This window comes from Grammomys surdaster, unplaced genomic scaffold (assembly GCF_004785775.1).
Source record: "Grammomys surdaster isolate TR1022 unplaced genomic scaffold, NIH_TR_1.0 125950, whole genome shotgun sequence".
Taxonomy (NCBI): Eukaryota; Metazoa; Chordata; class Mammalia; order Rodentia; family Muridae; genus Grammomys; species Grammomys surdaster.
The window spans coordinates 317158-336478 of NW_021620771.1; the positions used below are offsets into that span (position 1 = coordinate 317158).

Genomic DNA, 19321 nt, shown 5'->3' on the forward strand with positions numbered 1-19321 from the left:
AATAATAATAACGTAAGGTCATGCTAAGCACGTAAGGCAGTAATAACATAAGGTCATGCTAAGCACATAAGGTAAGTATGTGCTCACTCACTTGATTTAGCCACTCCGCAATGTGTATGTATCATACTCTCATGCTGTATGACTTTATTTATACAAATTTTACTTTTTAATTGAGATTAAAAACATAATCTAAAAATGAAACTGAACTCCCCACCAAATTCCAGAGTCAAAAAGGATCTCAGAAGTCTTTGTTTAATTCTTATCAAGAGACATGGATTCTTTTACAACATCTCCACTATGTCTCCTTAAACATGTCCAAAAATGGAGATGCACTTCACAAGAATTCTGAGGAAAAAAAAATCCTGTGATTTTTTTTTTTTATTACTGTTTCCATTTCCCACTTTTTCATACCAGACCTCTTTGGTCTGCACACTGTCTTCGTGCATCTAATATGCATACATGGTACATGAGAGGTGACAGCACAGACAGCACAGGGCTTATGCTAAAAGGAGAGCCCTTGCAAGCATCCAGCTGGGGAGGCTGGGTGTGGCTCCTGTGATGGGACGGTAGGAGATGGACCTTAAAAGGCTCACCTCGTTTGGAGCTGCAGAAGGGGAGGAAAGGCAGGAAGACGCATTCAGGAAGCAACGCTAGTTTCAATGCTTAGAGAATACTCCCAAGACCATGGTATGGAAAGTCTGAAGACCCCAAGAGTTCACTACCAAGCACAGTGTACAGAGGGAGTGTTATCAGGTGACACATATTCGACAACTAGTGGGAGAAAGGGGCCTGGCTACCGGCCGCCTGAGTCTAATTCCTGGGGTCATCAATGACCTTAGCTTGTTCCCAGAACCCACAACCCACAGGACAGAGGGACTTGACTTCTGAAAGCTGTCCTCTGACCTTCACATATGAACTGTGGCTTGTTTCTGACTGTGTGTACTTGTGTGCACAATCAATTAAATATCAGTGTCAGAGGCAGGTTTGGTGTTTGAGTACTTTCAAAACAAGACAGCAATAGTTTATTTTTGGTAGCACTGGTCCACGCTGTCTCTCTCACCATCACCATGGTATCATGGATTACTAAACAAAATTCCACTCCAGCACTCTGTCTACACTGCTGCTGGGTTCTAGTGGTGCTCTTGTAAGCTGGCTGCAGTGCCCACTACATAGGATCCCATTGGTCCAGCAACCAGGAACTTCTTCAAAGAGCGCTGACACCTTAGGAAGAAATAACCCAGGGCAACAGAGATGCTTACTGCTGCTGGGTGTCATCATTTCTGAGCCTTTTCAGGGAATCAGGACTCTGTAGTTTTTATTTAACAAAACATGAACTAATTTTGCAAACTCCACTTAATACTTAGGATGCAGCTTTAACTTAGTTTGATTTTCTTCTCTAATGCCAAGGTTTGGCTCCAGGAATACTAATGTAATTTTTTTCATTTATTGTATTTGTAACAACTGAAAAATTATAAAGCCAATATTCCTACTAATGACAAGACCACTGAATTAAGTTCCTAATTTGTTGATCTTTTCATCTTTACAGTATAATCTACTGACTGTTCAAACAATGTGACTTGAAGGCATGATTTTTTTAATTGTGTCAAAATGTAATATTCAGGTACATTTTCTTATTTCTTACCCAGTTTCCCAATCTAAGATTATTTTTTCTTACTTTTATTTTATTTTGATCATTTTTCTAGAGTGTTAATCTTTTTTATTTCAATTTTTAGGGATCTTAACCCATTCCTAGTTTTTAGGTGTGAATATTTCTTCTCATTTGTTACAAAATTTAATTTTGTGTTTTTTTAATTTGCAAAATGTTAATTTTTTTATATAGCTAAAATTAATTGGTTTTTGAGTTTTAAGACACAGCTAGGAAGATTTCTCTTTTCCTAGATTGCAAAGAGATCCAAGTACATTTTCTTCTGGAACCTGCATTTTCTAACATATTTGACATTTATCCTGAGATTTAGTTTGAGGTACAGTTTGAATTCTGTACTTTTCCAAATGGGTACCAGTTGACTCAACACTCTTTAATTAAGAATCTATTTGTATAACTGAGCTGAAACAGTTCTTTATTATACCATAAACTTGATCTATAAATCTTGGCTTCAGCCGGGTGGTAGTGGTGCACGCTTTTAATCCCAGCACTTGGGAGGCAGAGGCAGGCGGATTTCTGAGTTCGAGAGTTCGAGAGTTCGAGAGTTTGAGGCTAGCCTGGTCTACAGAGTGAGTTCCAGGACAGCCAGGGCTACACGGAGAAACCCTGTCTCAAAAAACAAACAAAACAAGCAAACAAAAAAATCTTGGCTTCACCTATACTGTTGGTCCATCTGGCTACTATGTATGAACACCAACAATGCACAGGACCCTACATGTTCATAACCAACCTTTAGCATCAAGTAAAGCCTGCTTCACGGCCCCTACTCCATCTCCTGTAACAATGCTGTGTTTACAGCCCCAAGCCTGCTACTCTTTCTTGTCTATTTTCCCTTATAATCAGCTTGTCTGCTCCACGAACAGAATAAAACAGCAGCATTTATTTAAAATCACCCCAAATTTATAGACTAAAGGATAGCTGACATCTTTACATTCAATCATATATATATATAAATATAACATATATAAAATATAATGTATATTATATATCATATATATAATATGTAATATATATCCTTAGCTAACATATATGTTAGAACAGAGCATATACTTCTGTCTATTCAAGTCTACTTTTATGCCTTTTGTTTTAATTTACACTTTTTAAATTACCTTCTATTTATTCCTTGGGAGGGAGTATCACAGCACATGTGTGGAGCTCAGAAGAGGACACCTTGTGGAAGTTGGTTCCCTCCTTCCACCATGTGGATCCCAAGGACCCAACTCAGGTCGTGAAACTTGGTGGCAGGTGTCCTTACCTACCAAGCTGTGTTGCTGGGGCTCATGCTTTGTGTTATGAAATGTTTCACTATGTAGTCCAGGCTAATGTGAAACTCGCCATCCTCCTGTTTCAGTTTCCCAAATGCTGGGATTACAGGCCCACCCTACCAGTGAAGACACACATATGGTTTGCACATGGCACTGTAGATCTAGCAGGCCCTCTAACGGAATACAGTTTGTATGAAGGCTACTGATTTCTTAGGCTCCCTCTAATTTACTTAACAGGCAAACCATCTACATCCTGCTATGTTACTTCACCTGCTGTCCTTCTCAGTGGCAGTCTTTGTCACCGTGGTATCATCATAAGGGAGAGGAGGCTCACCTTGGTGTACTCATCCTTGGCCTTGGTGAGCATCTGCAGGATATCGACTTCTCGGCCCTCTCCTGAACTCAGGGTCACTGTGGAGGATCCAGCTCCATGACAGGCTTTCAACTGCTCGCACTGAGTGAGGCTAGAAAAACGGGAAGCTGTGATTCAGGAAACTAAAGTCAAAAACAATGCTATTTATTACTCTGGCTCTCTCCCAAGGGTTTTCATCCCTCTAGAACCATCTTAGAAGGACCGCTTAAGCATTTGAAACAGAAAATGAGAGGAAAGGTCCTGAGTCAACAGGCTACATATGCATATCCAGGGCACATTTAGGAGTCAAGAAGCTGTGACCTTCGGACTCTAGCCTGCCCCACGTGTTTATAAAGAGAATAACTGACAGAGGCCTCCTCACCGCTGGACACATCAGTCACGGCTGCTTTTACACTATAGCCACAGAGCGTCTGCTGCTGACTGTGGAGGAAGCCTTCAACAGAACATTCAACAGGGATGAGTAGCACGGTACAGAGAGTCCCTTCCTTCCGAAATGCTGTGAGGTGAAGCAATGTGGACCTTGTAGTTCTTTGGCAATTTAGAAATACCATAAAGGTCCCATCCTAACTCTGACCCCATGGTCCTAAATGTTACAAGGAAACATTTTTTTTTAAAGCCTTTTCTTTGTGTGCTTTGATTTTCAGCTCGGATTCTTAGGTTAACTACAAAGTTAATGGTAAAGTAAGACCTGTGAAGTTACCAACAGATTTCATTCTCACTAGAGAATGCATCTGAACCCACACAAATCAACTGCTCCTTGTTACCAACAGTCAGGTTCCTGCCCGAGGTGTGAGGCAGTCAGTGCAGAAGGCCTCCAGGTTTACCGTGACCTCTTGGCTGATTTACAGGGTATTTTTTAATCCATATGAAATCCTGTTATTATTGTCCCTTGCACAATTTACAACAACATGAAATGTTTAAGGAACTAGTTGTTATGGTGGTAAATACCAGTTTGAACACACTTAATCACCATCTGGGACTTGAGCTGGTTGCCTAAAATTAGCTCTCAAAAGCAGGAGTTTCAGGAGTCAATTTTATTTATAAAAATGTGTTCCCTGGTTTTCATTTCCCTGTGGGGGTCACTTTTTCATTTCACTGCCTGGGGATTTAGGAACGTATACTGGTTCTTTGCAGGCAGAGCATCACGTCCAACCTATTCTAGACAGAGAGAGACCCAGCTTCATTAGGAAACGCACTTAATTCTGATTATTTTGACTATTTACATAAACAGCAGGAAAACTGAGCAGCCAGGACCATAACTGGTCAGAGACCACCAATCAGTCTCACTTGAGCTTCCTTTTGATGCAATTAGGGAAGTCAAAGTCAGATAGCACCTCAGAACAGCAAGTAAGAAAGAGACTAATAAGGGGCGGAGTAGTGTGTGTGTGTGTGTGTGTGTGTGTGTGTGTGTGTGTGTGTGAGAGAGAGAGAGAGAGAGAGAGAGAGAGAGAGAGAGAGGATTGATTGTGAACTGATTGCTAAACTAACATGAACTCTGACTCTGACTTTCTCAGAGACAGGAACTGAAGAGGATTCTAAGCACTTGGTGTTTTCGGTATCTGGGAATTCTGAGTGACAAGCACAGTTTAAAAGAAAAGCTGTTAAAGGGCAGGAAGGAAGTGGAGGGTATCAAAGGCTCTAGGCTCTAGCAGTTCAGGATGACTCTGCATGTTCATTTTACTGATGGACACATAACTTTCCAGAGAAAATACCACTTATTTACAAATGAAGAAAATACCAAAGAAAATCACCACGTGGACGAGCATGTGGAGAGAGCAACAAGCCACCTGAGCTGAGGACCAACCTGCAGAAAGCACGGCAAACTGTTTCTTACTCTCTTCATACGCTAAGCAGTGTCTGGGGCTGGGGGGTCATGGTGAGGATGACAGCTGAGAAGCACTTCCTGCTAGTGTTGATTCTTATGTCTAGAAATACAAGCCACAGCGCCAGCTCCTAGGACATGCTCAGCCTTTTAATACTTACTTTTTCATTAGTTTCGCAATTCTCTGGCACTCTTCCTTATCATAAAACCAAATTCCATAAATGGCCACTGGGGAAAAACACATCAAACAAGCTGTAAGCAACCTTAAAGCCACACAATGGAAAGAAATTCCCTTTCCGTCTTAAAGGAAAATATAGATTCATCAGTCATAGAATGAATTCATTCAGTTAATTATTAAATAGATGAAAGTAGTCACTGGAGTGACTTTGGCCAGGGCTCCATGAGACCCTGTGCCAAAGGGAAAGCATATGTGATCAGAAGTGCTGCTGCGGGCCTACACAGAAGCCTGCTTCCCTGCCTCTGCCCAACAGCCAGTGCGTGAATGCTCCTTAAACAAGCGGCTACAGATGGGAAGACAAGATCAGGATTCTAAACTTCTTGGCTTTGAGACTTCATTGTTTCTATATTCCATTTGCACATTTCACAAACACATTTCATCCTTATTTTTAAATATTCAGAAACCTGATGCTCACACTATGCCTAGAAACCCCCTTCCCTCTCCTCCTCCAAGGAACATGTTAACTGAAAAGTTGGCTATTGAGTTATTAGGATAGGAAACTAGAAAAATGTAATTTTAATAATGAATTTCATTTTATAATGTCTGTACAGAAAATTTACAAATGTTGGGAGGTTAGGTATGAGGATGGTGTAACCAGTTAGCAATGAATGGAAATAATGTAACTGTGGTTGATTTTAACCATTTTTCAAATAAGCTGTCTATTAAATTTAGTGTGTAACTGGCTCTATCAGTTCTGTAGTGCAGGTTAAAATAGTTGCAGGATACATCTGTAAATATCTAGTAAATATCATATAAACAACACATGAACTATGTGAGCATGAAACAGAACTTCACTGGACACAACAGCAATATTAGGACGGAACAATGAAAATTAGCAAAATTATTTGAAAGGAAAACACAAAATTAGTCCTTCAAAGCAGGGAGCTGTTCTGCACGAAGACAGCTCTGTCAGGTCACAGCATCTTTTTCTCCTCACGAGTCTCATCAATGTCCAGGGTAGGACTAATAGAATGACCGAAGGCACAGGACATGCCTTTTAAATGCTATTTTAAGCAAGTATCAAAAAGAAACTTTACTAACTTGCTAAAAGTCATCATTGAGATTTTAAACTTCATTTTGTACTGATCAAATGCATGCAGAATCTTTTTTTTTTTTTAAAATGCTGTTAGCCCCTGAGTCATCCCTCCAGCCCCTGAATTCAGGACCATTGCCTCAGACACCTACACATGAAGAGGGCAAAGGGAGATGATGCCCCAAGCTTTCTCAACCTGGTTACTCTCCCAGATAGAAACACAAACATCCGCCCTAACGACTCTGACAAACCTAAGGAAAATGAGAACGTCAGTGTCTTCAAACCAGTGCGCTGTGAGCTCCTGCACATCAGAACAGAGCCTTTGTGTCAAGACTAAACGTGTCTGTGGGAACTCAGATTTGAGGCTCTTTCCCACTTGCTTCCCTACAGACTCCTGGCCTCTGCTTTTGTAAGGTCAGGCGGGATCACCAGCTCCAGCCCTGTGAGGAATCGAAGTGTATCTGACTGTTTTTCTTTTCTTTTTTTTTTGGTCTTAGTCACAAAAGGTGCTTTGGACCATTCGACCATAGTGAAAACTTACCTTCTATGGAGGCTAAGTTTTCCAAAATGGCAGGTCAGGAGCCCACAGTGCAACCAAACACTAAAGCCGGGTGGCAGAGAAAGTGGCAATGGGTGTCCTACCAGAAAACCATACTAACAAGCATTCTGTGTGTCATTCTTCCTCCTGTGTGACCTCTGACATAAGGAACTAGAGCTCTGTAAGGACAGGATGCCAAGGAGCTGTTGGCACAAACAAACACCTTTAACATCCTCATCACTTGGAGATGCTGACACAGGTTTAGGGCAAAAACACAACAGAAAACCCTCAAGTGTTAAAGCAGAATGAAGGAACACTAGGTTTGTCATTGTTGTTTAGAAGCTCTTGAAGATTTATCTATAAGGCAATATGGTTTTTAACATTCACATGGGATCATCTGAAACAGCTCTTTTTTATCTAGTTAATATTTAGCTTGAACATAAGACTTAAATAGGCAGGGAGAGGGAGAGATAAAACACACGTTTACCACCATTCCTGGCTACTAAAAGGAGCACCAAGATAGAGAGGACTGGGCCTGCGCTTTCTCTCCTTAAAATAGTTTTGCAGTTCAGCAGCACTGTGAATCCATGGAAGTGCACATTCCAGCTCAAGTTCTCCTGTCGTGGGCCCAGGCCCCCACCTCCACCAGGCCTATCACCCTTCCACACAAGAGGCTGTGCCAGACAGCCTGTGCTGATATACAAAGACCAGAACTCATCAGGCCTTCAGGAGGTGATGAGCTGACAGGCTGACAGAAGCCATTTGCTTCACATTTCCATCCAAGGGCTCCACTGGGGAAGGAAGGGCTTGTCTCTGCATAGGTCTGAGCACAGCGGCAAAGTCAGAACGATGCAGCAGAAAAGAATCAAGGAAAGAGGAGTGCTTTCAGAATTCTAAATCTGAAAGCAAAAGCTCAAATTCACAGCTGAGTGATAGGGTCATATGAGATTTTATGGCCTTCAAATGTGGCCACAGAAACCATTTCTGAGTTCTTAAAAAGTACAAGGAAAAGTTACAAGTGGGATACTTGTTCAGTTGTGAAATCAGCTGTTGGTACCCAACTAGAAGTCACAATGATTCGGGCCTTTGTTCAGCCATCCACACCCCCATACCAGCTGCTCTCCAGTCAGACATCTGAGGAGACCGAGAGGAAGTTCAAGGGCAAGGTGGTACACGAAGCTCAACTCAACTGTTTCTACATTTCTCCTGGAGGTAAGAAACCCTAAGTGGAGCAGAGAAAAAGACAAGTGCGTTGAGAGCTACCCTAGAAGGTAGGTGCCTAGAGGGTCCCCCAACACATGCTCCTGCATGTTTACATAAGCCCTTGTGTGTGACTGGAACTTCCTGTCGCACGGTTGTAAAGTTCTGCCTGGCACTGCCCTTTCCATGAAGCCATGTTTGGACGGTTCTCCAGAGAAAATAGCCTTTCTGTGGTGATATATCTGTCTTCCATCGTTCTTTCAATTCCTTAAGGAAGAAGGAGGGGAACAGTATTTCCCTATCTCTTCCATATCTAGGGTTTGTAAGCACATACGGACAAGAGTGAGCCAGCTGACCACTATAGAATGGCAGTGAGTCTTCTTCAGTTTCTTCCGTGGGAAACTTGACAGCCAATCAAGTTTCAATGGCCCAAGTAAGCGGTCATCAGAGGCAGGACCAAATGTCATTTAAACGCACGTTTTCACTTGGGCCCTCTGACTTCCAATGGTAGAGAACAGGGGTTCATTTGGGATGAATGATCACAGGACCCCTCCCCCAATCCTGTTTATGCTCCTAATAAATGTTTCTATTTATTATGACCTTAGAGACACTTACCATTTGTTCTCTATTTTATGTCAAGTACTTTTCAACTTGAAACTATTTAATAAAGATTTGGGCTGAAATTTTGAAAGCAAGCATAACATAGCCAGAGAGTTAGCAAGTGGTGTGGAGATGTGTTAAGAGATGGAGAGAGAGCGTTCAATGGGAGCTCTGGCTTGATGTCGCTTTCTCTCCTGGAGGCACCCTGCGCTTCCCTCCATCCTTCTGTCCGTCTATCTGTCCATCCTTCCTTCCCTCCCTCTACTCTTTCTTTCGTCCTCTATTCCCTTACTGCTGTCTAAGGGCCATCAGCTTGCCTTCGGAAGCCCTCTTTCTCTTGTCACTGGGGACTTGGCCGTCATCAGCTCTGCAACTTGGATGGGTATTTGAGGATGACTCAAAAAAATTAAATCTCTTCAGACTCCTATGTTCTGGTCCTTCTCAAGAGAGTGAGAGCTCTAACCCAGCTGTATAACTGCTGTAAACATCTGTCTGGTGGACTTTGTTCACACACAGTATTTTTTTTATTTACTGTCCTGTTTACCCAGTTCAAGCGGTTGTGTTTGAGCAAGCTGAAGATGTCTACTTCTAGAGACAGGTGGCAAGCACACTCATGGCACCCACACTTCTAAAAGACCTAGCATGCTTTAGAGGAGACAGACAATCATGAGGGAACTGCAGGCACTAGGAGTGGGGCGCTCAGGGACTCCTCCTCCTCCTCACAGGAGCCTCTGCGGCCACACAAGGCTCCATGAGTCAAGCCAGCCAAAGCATTTCCCCCGATTTTACCTATTATCTCTAAAATATGCTCCTGCACATCCCTCCAAATTGATACACAAGGTCTCAAAACACCTTTTACATGCTTTGATTTGATTTCTAAGCTTGGCTATCAAGGACTGGAATTAGTCTGTGTTTGGGCTTGCTTTGATTTGTATCACATTTTGTGTATTTGTGCATATGTGTGTGGAGGTCAGAGGACATCCAGCCGGAGTCAGCTTTCTCCTTTAACAGTGTGTACTCTGGGACTGAACTCAGGTCAGCAGCCTTGGCAGCAAGCACCTTTACCTTTTGCTCAGAGATGGTTCTGTGATGTAACCTATGCTGGAGTGCTTCTTACTTTGTAGGCCATGCTGTCCTTGATTGACTTCATGGCATCTGACTTTGTGGATTACCTGGGATTTGTATTTTTCAGGCCAGGGTTTTCAGAATAAGAATGTAATGGAGTCTGGGGCGGGGGAGGGAGGGAAGCTGTGGTGTTTACAGCAGGAAGCTCTAGAGTGGCACCTGAGAGCTTTGTCCTGGCTCCATAGATGGGAAACCATGGCTGTGGCAGCTGACTGGCCCTGCGTCAGTCCTGTCCTTCTGCCCAGTAGGAATGCCTGGACTGAACACTGCTTCCTTTGGTGTGCTCTTTAATGCCTTTAAAGTAACGTTCTTTCATTCACCTTCCGCGCTGGCTTTACTGACCAAACACGGACACGTCTTGTAAAACAGACTCTTCACGGCCTCAGAGCAGCTCTGTAGAGTTGTTATCTCTGGCTTTGGGTCTGGTTCTTTTCATATGACATAGTTTTACTGCAACTCACAAATCAGCAGTCCTGATCCCATGATCTTCGGACACTGGAAGGTTCACAGCAGACAAGAAGTGGTTGCTATTTATTGGCAACTAACACCACTGAGCACTAGGAGCCAACAGCAGAAACCCTGACTAGTAAAAACAAACTCCTCACTCCAAACAAATGAACTGTCTTACAGAGTTAAAGCTATTAAAACTGAATAGTTCAAAACCTTATACCCAAAGCATCATGTTAAGCTGAATTAATATTCATTTTCAACTATCCATAAGATCCTGTTACTTTACAAGTAAAGGATGTATTGAATTTTTAGAGAATTTCATTTATAACCAAGGTTACATGTGTCATGAGACTTCCTCATCTGAGAATCTCTGCCCTCCTTAATGGGGAAACGATGTCTCATCAAGGGCAGAGGAATCGCCAGCATACACTAACTACCTCATTGTATTTCTCTCAGGGGAAAGTTACTTTAGGAAGTTCAGCAGCATAAAGAAATGCCCAAATAAATTAAGAATCAGAAAAACTCTAGATTAACAGCAACAGAAATAGGAACAGTTTACTCGTCCTGTTGACCTCTTAAGTTTGTCTCCATTTTATTCATAATTTTGCTGGTAATTTTCAAAATCTAAGCCACAAATACCAAATGGATCCCTAGCCCATTGCCCTAGGTCTCTGAGCTCTTATTTATCCATGACAACCTAATCTTCACTGTCCCTGGGACAAACTTTCCACAGTTTTCTTTGCACCCAGTCTTTTTGTTTATCTTTATGCTACAAAAAAAAAAAAAAAGTCCTACTTAAGCATTTATACATCTGCTCCCTGGGTCAGACCACGAGCTCCTGGAGGACTTCAACAATGCAGTGCAGTGAGCTGAACGTGTAGTCAGTCAACAAGTGTCTGCTGAGTCAAATTAGCCAAAGACTTTATGCTACCGATAACCCTGACCATGGCTAATATCCGTTCTGACTTAATTAACCATCATGGACCAGGTAGGTTGGAGTCTGCTGCCAAGTGATCTGCTCTACCAGACAGCAGGCAGCTGTCCCTCAGAAGGCCCTACAGTCTTCTAACTGTGCTGAGCGGTGACTTTGCTTCAAGTACTTCACATTCTTAGGTGTAAGGAGCAGTGACAGGACTTTGCCATTAGAAGTGAGGTTTCAGAGACGACAGTTCTATTGACTTGGCACTGGGCTCATGTACTTACTTTATGAGTGTTATGATTACAACTGTTGTTCTTCCTGATGGACGACTCCCACTGGCAACTGAGAGACAAAGCACACTTCTCTTCCTTACAGATGATCAGTAGGACTTGGTACAGCAAACAACTACTATCCTCACATGCTAGTCATGTGCTGTAACTGTAACCTTGAGCTTACACCCACCTAAGTCATATTAATTATTCCACTAACACTCTGAAAACCTACTATCACAAATGAGAATCAACAAAGGGAAATAAATCTTGCCTCATAATTAAAGAGTTTGTGATGCTTAAAGCTAAACATAAAACAATATTCCTACAGGCCAAAAATTTTCTCCTCCAAACAAAAATCCCAAAGGTACAGACTTCCTCATATTTGAGTTGCATGATTTGACCAGGTGTTTGATGATGACGGGACAGCTTTGGTGAAACAGTTTAACTAGAAATCACCTGACTACTGGCCTGCTTCTAAGGCTTGGCACAGAGGCTATGCAGCCAGGGAGAAGAAGAGTGAATCAGAGGCTCTGTACCTCTGTCATTCCGACCTTTATCTACTGTGGACACCGGAGATACCAAATGTTCCAAAGCCCTTTATGTTGAAAACAATTAGATTATGTTTCAGGTGTGTCCTGAGATGAGGACTAGGAGTGTGTATGCAATGACTCGTGGCCACTTTGTTTTCTTTCTCCTGAACACGAATGACTATAGAACAAATACTAGATTCCTTCCACAGTCAGCCTTGATTCCAGAACATGACTATTTGAAATTATCTTGTGATTTCTGAACAAAAATAAGCAATATAAAAATAGAATGCAAAATGCACACAACACTCTGAAACCATACTGCCCACTCCCTGAATGCTGAGGCAGGAAGACTGAAGGATGCTTCTCTCATAAAGCAGGGAGGAGAGTGTTTGGGAAGACAGTTTTTCTCTGCCAAGATTTAGGCTTTTATCATATCAAATTTGGCTCTCTAAAACAAAATATAAAATATTGTACAACTACAAGCCACAAATGCAGCATATGAATCGAAAGAGCATCACTATGTGAATGCTTATTTCCTTGTATGCTGAGAATCTCACATCTGCATGGCTGAAGACTTGACTCAGAGTTTATTTCATTGGGCTACATGTGATGTATCACCTTGCCTCATGGACTCTTTCTTGCCCAAGCATGCCATATTATTCCATGAGTGAGCATATGTATACATGTGTATACACACACACACACACACACACACACACACACACACACACACACACGTATGTAACCTGCCCATTAAATTCTGTAAGCCCCCCCGCAATATGTCACCTGCTCATTAAATTTTGTAAGGCCCCCCCACCCCGCCCATGAGTCCTCTAACATTCTACAGTAGAAGTGTAGTCTTTAGGTTGGGTGCTCTGGATAAGCAGTGTGGCTTGCACAAGTGGTGTGAGGTGCAGATAGGAACCTGTTTCCGGAGCTATCAGATGTCTTACCTCAATGCATAGAAACCAAAATCATGACATCCAGTATTCAAAAGTGAAATATTGCCTCACTTGACATCTTCTGGAGTTTTCTGTAATTGATAGAATGCCAGTTTTTACATAAATCGTATCCTTTAGAGTTTAGATCCTTTTAGCATGGGCAGAGTCTTGACAGAATGAATGGTGATTCTGGATGTAAGGTCCAAGTGACGAGTTTCATCGCTTAAGTCAAAGGAGCGTGCAATCCTTAATCACTCACTGAAGGGCATCAGCTCTGTGCACAGGCCATAGGAAAGAGGCTGGCTCTCGCTTGAAATGGAAATGGTGGCTTAAACATACGAATTGAGATTCTCTGACCAAAAAATGCGTTTTAATTTTAAGGGAACTTCTTTTATTAAGAAGTACAGCACAGTCCCTGAAGGTTACCACGAGCAGCAATCACATACACCACATGTAGTAAGAGCCTGGATTTATAAGGTTCCTATTCTGACTAAACACAAAATGTCAAGGTCTTTGTCTCCTGCTCTACATTATTTGTGCTTTCTGTGAGTTTCCCGTGAGGATCTTATATTACTAGACAGATCTGGAAGAGAAAAGCATGCTATTGTTATTCTTGCAAATATCAAGTTTCTGTCTAAAAGGGATGCAAGGACTTTCCGCTGTCTCATGACTTTGAAGGTGTGTGTTGACCTTGGATGGCTTCAGGAGCTCAACTGCATATCTAGAATCCAAGTCTGTAAAATGGTGTACACATTCCGAGGGAGAAACATGACACACCCTAGAACCTTAGAACGATACCTGCTACATGAAGGGCCATCAAAACCATATCTGAAGAGGGGAAGGAGGATGGTAGGAGGGAGGGAGGGAGGGAGAAGAAGTAAATAGGAATCAGATTCTATGGCCCCAAAAGTGTTACAAATTACTACTTGAGATGGCTGGAGAGAAGGCTGGAGAGAAGGCTCAGTGGTTAAGAGCACTTGTTGCTCTTACAGAGGACAGAGGTTCAGTTCCCAGCACCCACATGGTGGTTCACAACTATCTGTAATACAAGTTTCAAGAGGATTCAATACCCTTTTTTTGACCTGTATGGACCCAAATCCATGAGGGGACCACACAGTTCAGCCTTGCTTAGTGCTTTGTATTAGTTTAGGAAGCAAGGTTGTCACTCTGACATGAAGTGAGGACTAGTGAATTTCTGAAAGCTGGGCAACCCCATGGCCATTACAGATCAATCACTTCATGCAGAATATCTTTACAGCTTTGTCTAAAGCACACTGATGATTAGGATGCTAGACAAAATCATCAGGCATATCTTACACTCACACCCACCCACCCACACATCTCGGTTCTGCAATTGGTACAAATGATTTGGGAATTACTTTAAGTCTGCATGTCTATTTCTTAACCAGATCCATTAATTTTCCAGGCCCATGTGGAATCACAGAACACAATTAAAATATAAGATACAGTCTCTGTCCACAGGGACTTGAAATATTACTCATGCCTACAAAGTAGCTTACTGATTTATGGCGGTATAATGGCAGAGCAAAGTTTTCACAGAACACACTCTTAGAAGAGTGAGCAATGCTTCTTCCAAATTATGCCCAACCTTTACTTGTAAATTTTACTTTCTTACTGCTGATGTGTGAGTATATGTGTGTGTGTGTGTGTGTGTGTGTGTGTGTGTGTACAGTTTAGCTAAAGCTCTGGAATAAATTATATTTTTTATAATAGCCATCAAGAACATACTTAAAATTACAGAAAATTGCATCTTTGTGAGAAAATTGACTATTTAAAAAAGTGAATTTTGTGACAAAAACAAAGAGTCAATGAAGATGATGAGGGAGACATGGGTCTCACCTGCTCTTCCTCACCCTAGCATGTGACTCACATTACTGTGCAATTAATACAATTAACTCATCAGGGCACTGGGGTGTGGGTAAGTGTTACAGTGCTTGTCCATCATGTCAAAGGCCCTGAGGTTCATGGGAGAGGGTAAGAAGGGGGGATGAGGAAGGAAGAAGGGGATCACTGGGCAAGAGACGAAGGGATCAGAGGGGGAGGGAGGAGAGGGGAGATTTTTCAGTGTATAGACCTATTTTTCTGTTTCCCAATGAACACTGGCTTTGTGCTGCCAGTATAACTGTGTGTTTTTTAGGAGAAATGCTTGGGACCAGGGTGTTTCAGATTTCAGAGGGTTTTGTTTGTTTGCTTGTTGTTTTGTTATTGTTGTTGAAATATTTTCATATACTTTACCTGTAATTCAACCTGGAATTCACCTGTAACTCTCCAATCTGAAAAAATTAAAATCTGCACTTAATCTTAGCCCAGCTGAGAAATATTGAAAATCCCAAATCCAAATCTTTATACCATCATTTCAACACTTAAAACATTTTGGAGTTTTTATTATTTTTTAAAATTTATGTGTATGGGTGTTTTGCCTCCATGTATGTCTGTATGCCACTTGCATGCCTGGTGCCCACAGAGGCCAGAAGAGGGAATTGGAGCCCCTGGAACTGAAGTTACAGACAGTTGTGAGCCACCATGTGGATGCTGGGAATTGAACTCGGTCCTCTAGAAGAGCAGCCAGTGCTCTTAGCCACTGAGCGATTTTTCTAGCTTAGTATCCTCATTGGTCAAACACAAAACATAGTAGTTCTAACAAAATGTTACAAGAATTTATTAGGATAACCAACACAAAGTCCAACACAGTGCCTAGCGGACAGAAAATGTTTGTTGAACAAATGAATGCATGCAATTTCACCCCAGATTTAATAACTGTCTTATTTGCTTTTTACACCTTTGTTTTAAAAGCTGTGCGTGGGTGTGCACATACATACCACAAGCCCTAGAGGAGAAGGACAAGTATTAACGACAGCTGCATTCTATGAGCTGGCAAGCCAGCCATCCTGATGAACATGACAAGTTTCCAGTATGTGAGAGACCTCGTCTCAAAGGAAGATTTCTGACATCTTCCTCTGCTCTCTGTATGCACTCACAGGTTTTTTTTTCTTTACTAATTAAGTGAAGAGAGTTTTGTATTTTTCTACTTTCTTATTTCACTCTTCTAGATTCATCTAATTAACTTTTTTTTCTTTATCCAATGAGTCTAGAAAGTCCTGTGAGAAAATCTGCCATGAGCTGTTCCAGCTCTGGTCCACTGCACTGGTAGACACGACTCAAGAGCTGGGCGGCAGGCAAAAGGCCGAGGATCTCTAGAGGTCTGTACAGACCCCAGTGAAGAGAGTCACCATGAAAACCAACCCTGCACAAAGCCAGGCTACCTGGCCAAAGGGGCATTGTTGGAGAATTAGAAAGCCAAATGCAATGGTTACATAAGTTTCTGAGCTGGAGGAAACATTTGAGAGGGAGGTACCCAGACCCTGAGGCATGTGTGATAAACCTTCTTCGAATTGATGTCAGGGGCTGAGAAACCTTGAGCAAATGACTGGTTTCACAGGCAGCCAGCGGCAGATAGTAAGGAGAACAAAATGGAACAAAATGAATGCAGAAGCGTGAGAAGACATTGCCTCCAATTCTCTGTTGAACTGATTTCATGTTTGTATATGGAGACTCATCAGAAACAACCATACATACATCCCAGAGTCTGGCTTCCATTTGCACCCATTCTTAACAGCAGAGGGAGTGGTGCAGAGTGTGGAACACAAGCACCAGGGGCAGGGCCAGAGGTGCATGTGCTGTACCCCAACCCCCCACCGCAGCCTCCATTTTCTTATCTGTAAGAAGCCACCAAGAGCAGGGCAGGCTGTCAATAGAAGCATAAGACCCGCAGGTGTGGATCGTGCCTAACATTTTAAGTTAGAAATAACAAAGAAGAAGCTACAAGTAAATTTAACAATGCATTTTATTTAGCCCAATTATCCGAATTTCTATCATTTCAACATTAACCAATATAAAATTATATCCTTCCTTCCTCTCTCTCTCTTTCTTTCTCTCTTTCTTTCTTTCATGCTAAGACTCTGAAACATGCTGTTTGCTTTACACACACACTCTTGTCCCTCCAGACAAGCTGCACTGACGATGCAGTCACAGGGGGCTGCAGACTACCATCCTGAGCAGACTTAGAAACAGTGAGGCTTCCTGTGGGCTCACTAACTCCACACAGCTCTTTCTGTCAGACAGACCCTGTGAAACTTAGGAAAGCTATTCTTAAAGTCAGTGCATTAGAGAAATTAAAAATGTTGGTATAGTTTATGGAATAATCAAATATATATAAGAATTCAAAATATCTATAGTGGCTAGATCAATTATTTGTCCAAAATAAGAGCAACCAGGAATAATTATGATAGGTCACTAGTATTCATTTATTTTACATACTTTTAAAAAAAGATTATTTATTTATTTATTTATTTATTTATTTATTTATTTATTTATTTAATGTGAGTACATTGCTGTCTTTAGACACACCAGAAGAGGGCATCAGATCCTATTACAGATGGTTGTGAGCCACCATGTGGTTGCTGGGAATTGAACTCAGGACCTCTAGAAGACCAGTCAGTGCTCTTAACCACTGAGCCATCTCTCCAGCCTTCTACATTCATTTTTAAAGATTTATTTTTATTTTACTTACATATTATATAATACACACACGTGTGTGTGTGTGTTTGTGTGTGTTTGTGTGTGTTTGTGTGTGTGTGTGTGTACCATTATTGCCTGGTGCTTATGGAAGCCAGAAGAGGATGTTGGGTCTCTTGAAACTGCAGTTCTAGACAGCTGTGAGCTACAATGTGGGTGCTGGGAATCGAACCTTGGGCTTCTGGAAGAGAAGCCAGTGTTCTTAACTGCAGAGCCATCTCTCCAGCCTCTGTTTTACATTAATTTTTGTGGCTTCTTTATTAGCATTTGAATGTTAATTTGACAAAGGACATAGCTTTTTTGTGTATGGCAGATATCTACCTTAGTGTCACTCTTTCTGAGGTACTGTCTGCCTGTCTTTTGAGACAGCCTCTCTGGTGTGGAGCTCACCAGCTAGGCCTGCTGTTCCATAAGCCTCAAGGGCCCTTCTGTCTCTGCGGCCTAGGATTATGAGCACAAACACCACTCCACCCAGTTTTTTCACATGAGTTCTGGGGAATTGAACATAGGTGACAATGTTTGCACAATAAGCTCTTTACTGAGTTAGCTCTGTAGTTCAAATATAATATCCTTTAAAAATTCTGACATAACTGTAAACATACAGCAAAGAAACAGCAGCAAATCATTTTTTTTTAAATTATTGAAAAACCTTTCTTTTCATGAAAGCTACCATTGGTAAGTCATGTTATAGTTTTACTAGGTCTAATTTTTTTCTCATAAAACTTTAAGGAATGGACACTTATCATGATAACCTAATTATGTACAATTAAATAAACATCATATTTAATATATTAAATGTTACATTTAATTTTAAACTAGTCATTGGGATTTCCTTCGCATATTATTTGTATTACATTTTTAAAATCCTGAATAATATACAGTAGGTAAGTTCTGTGTGTGTTGGAAGGTATGTGGTGTATCTATGTGTGGATGTGTCCAAGTATGCGCACCAATGCAAGAATGAGGCTAGGTATAGTGCGGATGTGTGTGTGTGTGTGTGTGTGTGTGTGTGTGTGTGTGTGTATCAGAGGACAACTTGTATGAGCTGGAACTCTCCTTCCACCTTGTATGGATTCCACGGATCCAACTTAAGCTGTCAGACTTGGGAGCACAGGCCTTGGCCTGCTGAGTCATTTTGCCGACTACCTTAGTTTTTGAGACAGGGTCTCTCACTGAACCTGGATCTCCTAGTATTAACTAACTGGAAGACCAGCAAGCACTGCCACTTCTGGCTTCTAGTGTGTGTGTGTGTGTGTGTGTGTGTGTGTGTGTGCTGGAATGTTGAACTCAGGTCTTTACTTTGTAAGCACATTACCTACTGAGTCATCTCCCTAGTACCAGCTTCCTGTATGTTAAATTCAAAGAGTAGAAACCATTACTCGTTTGCAGTCTCTTTGAAAGTCACCCCAAAGCTTAAGAGAACGCACATCCTTACCTTCAAGCAGTGTACTCCTGTGATGAAGGAAGGAGCCCTGAAGCTGACAGCTTCATTTGTCTTTCTCTGGTGCAGCACAGGTGTCAGGTAGGACACACGAGTGAATCGAGGGCAGAATACTATACAGGCCACTGCTACTTCATCTCAAGTCCATCAAGGACCAGTTAGTGACCTACTATAATCTCATCATTACTAACAGTTAAGAGAATCAAAACGCCCAAAATTATTTGGACTCTGGCTTTTCAACAACTACATGTTCAAAAAGCCCTTCAAAAATATAGACCCTCTCCCTCAATCTCTCTTCACTGTGCTTGGTCAGAG

General features: G+C 41.7%; 2 protein-coding genes across 12 annotated transcripts in view; one reads left to right on the plus strand and one right to left on the minus strand.

Annotated features, from left to right (window-relative positions):
* The window catches only part of Dcp1b (decapping mRNA 1B), a 38374-nt gene that overhangs the window by 10193 nt on the left and 8860 nt on the right, over window positions 1-19321 (minus strand). For all 7 annotated transcript variants that reach the window (XM_028753541.1, XM_028753539.1, XM_028753540.1 and 4 more), the window contains exons 4-5: window positions 5285-5351; window positions 3263-3392 (exon numbers count right to left, since the gene is read on the minus strand). In XM_028753541.1, the coding sequence (XP_028609374.1) occupies window positions 3263-3392; window positions 5285-5351 (197 nt within the window). The remainder of the gene's footprint in view (window positions 1-3262; window positions 3393-5284; window positions 5352-19321) is intronic.
* Cacna1c (calcium voltage-gated channel subunit alpha1 C) overlaps window positions 7819-19321 on the plus strand; it is a 604243-nt gene continuing 592740 nt past the window's right edge. For 4 of the 5 annotated variants that reach the window (XM_028753517.1, XM_028753518.1, XM_028753520.1 and 1 more), the window contains exon 1: window positions 8006-8144. In XM_028753517.1, coding sequence (XP_028609350.1) covers window positions 8006-8144 — 139 coding nt within the window. Of the gene's footprint in view, window positions 8145-19321 lie in introns of all 5 variants that reach the window. The other variant, XM_028753516.1, reaches the window with a different exon arrangement.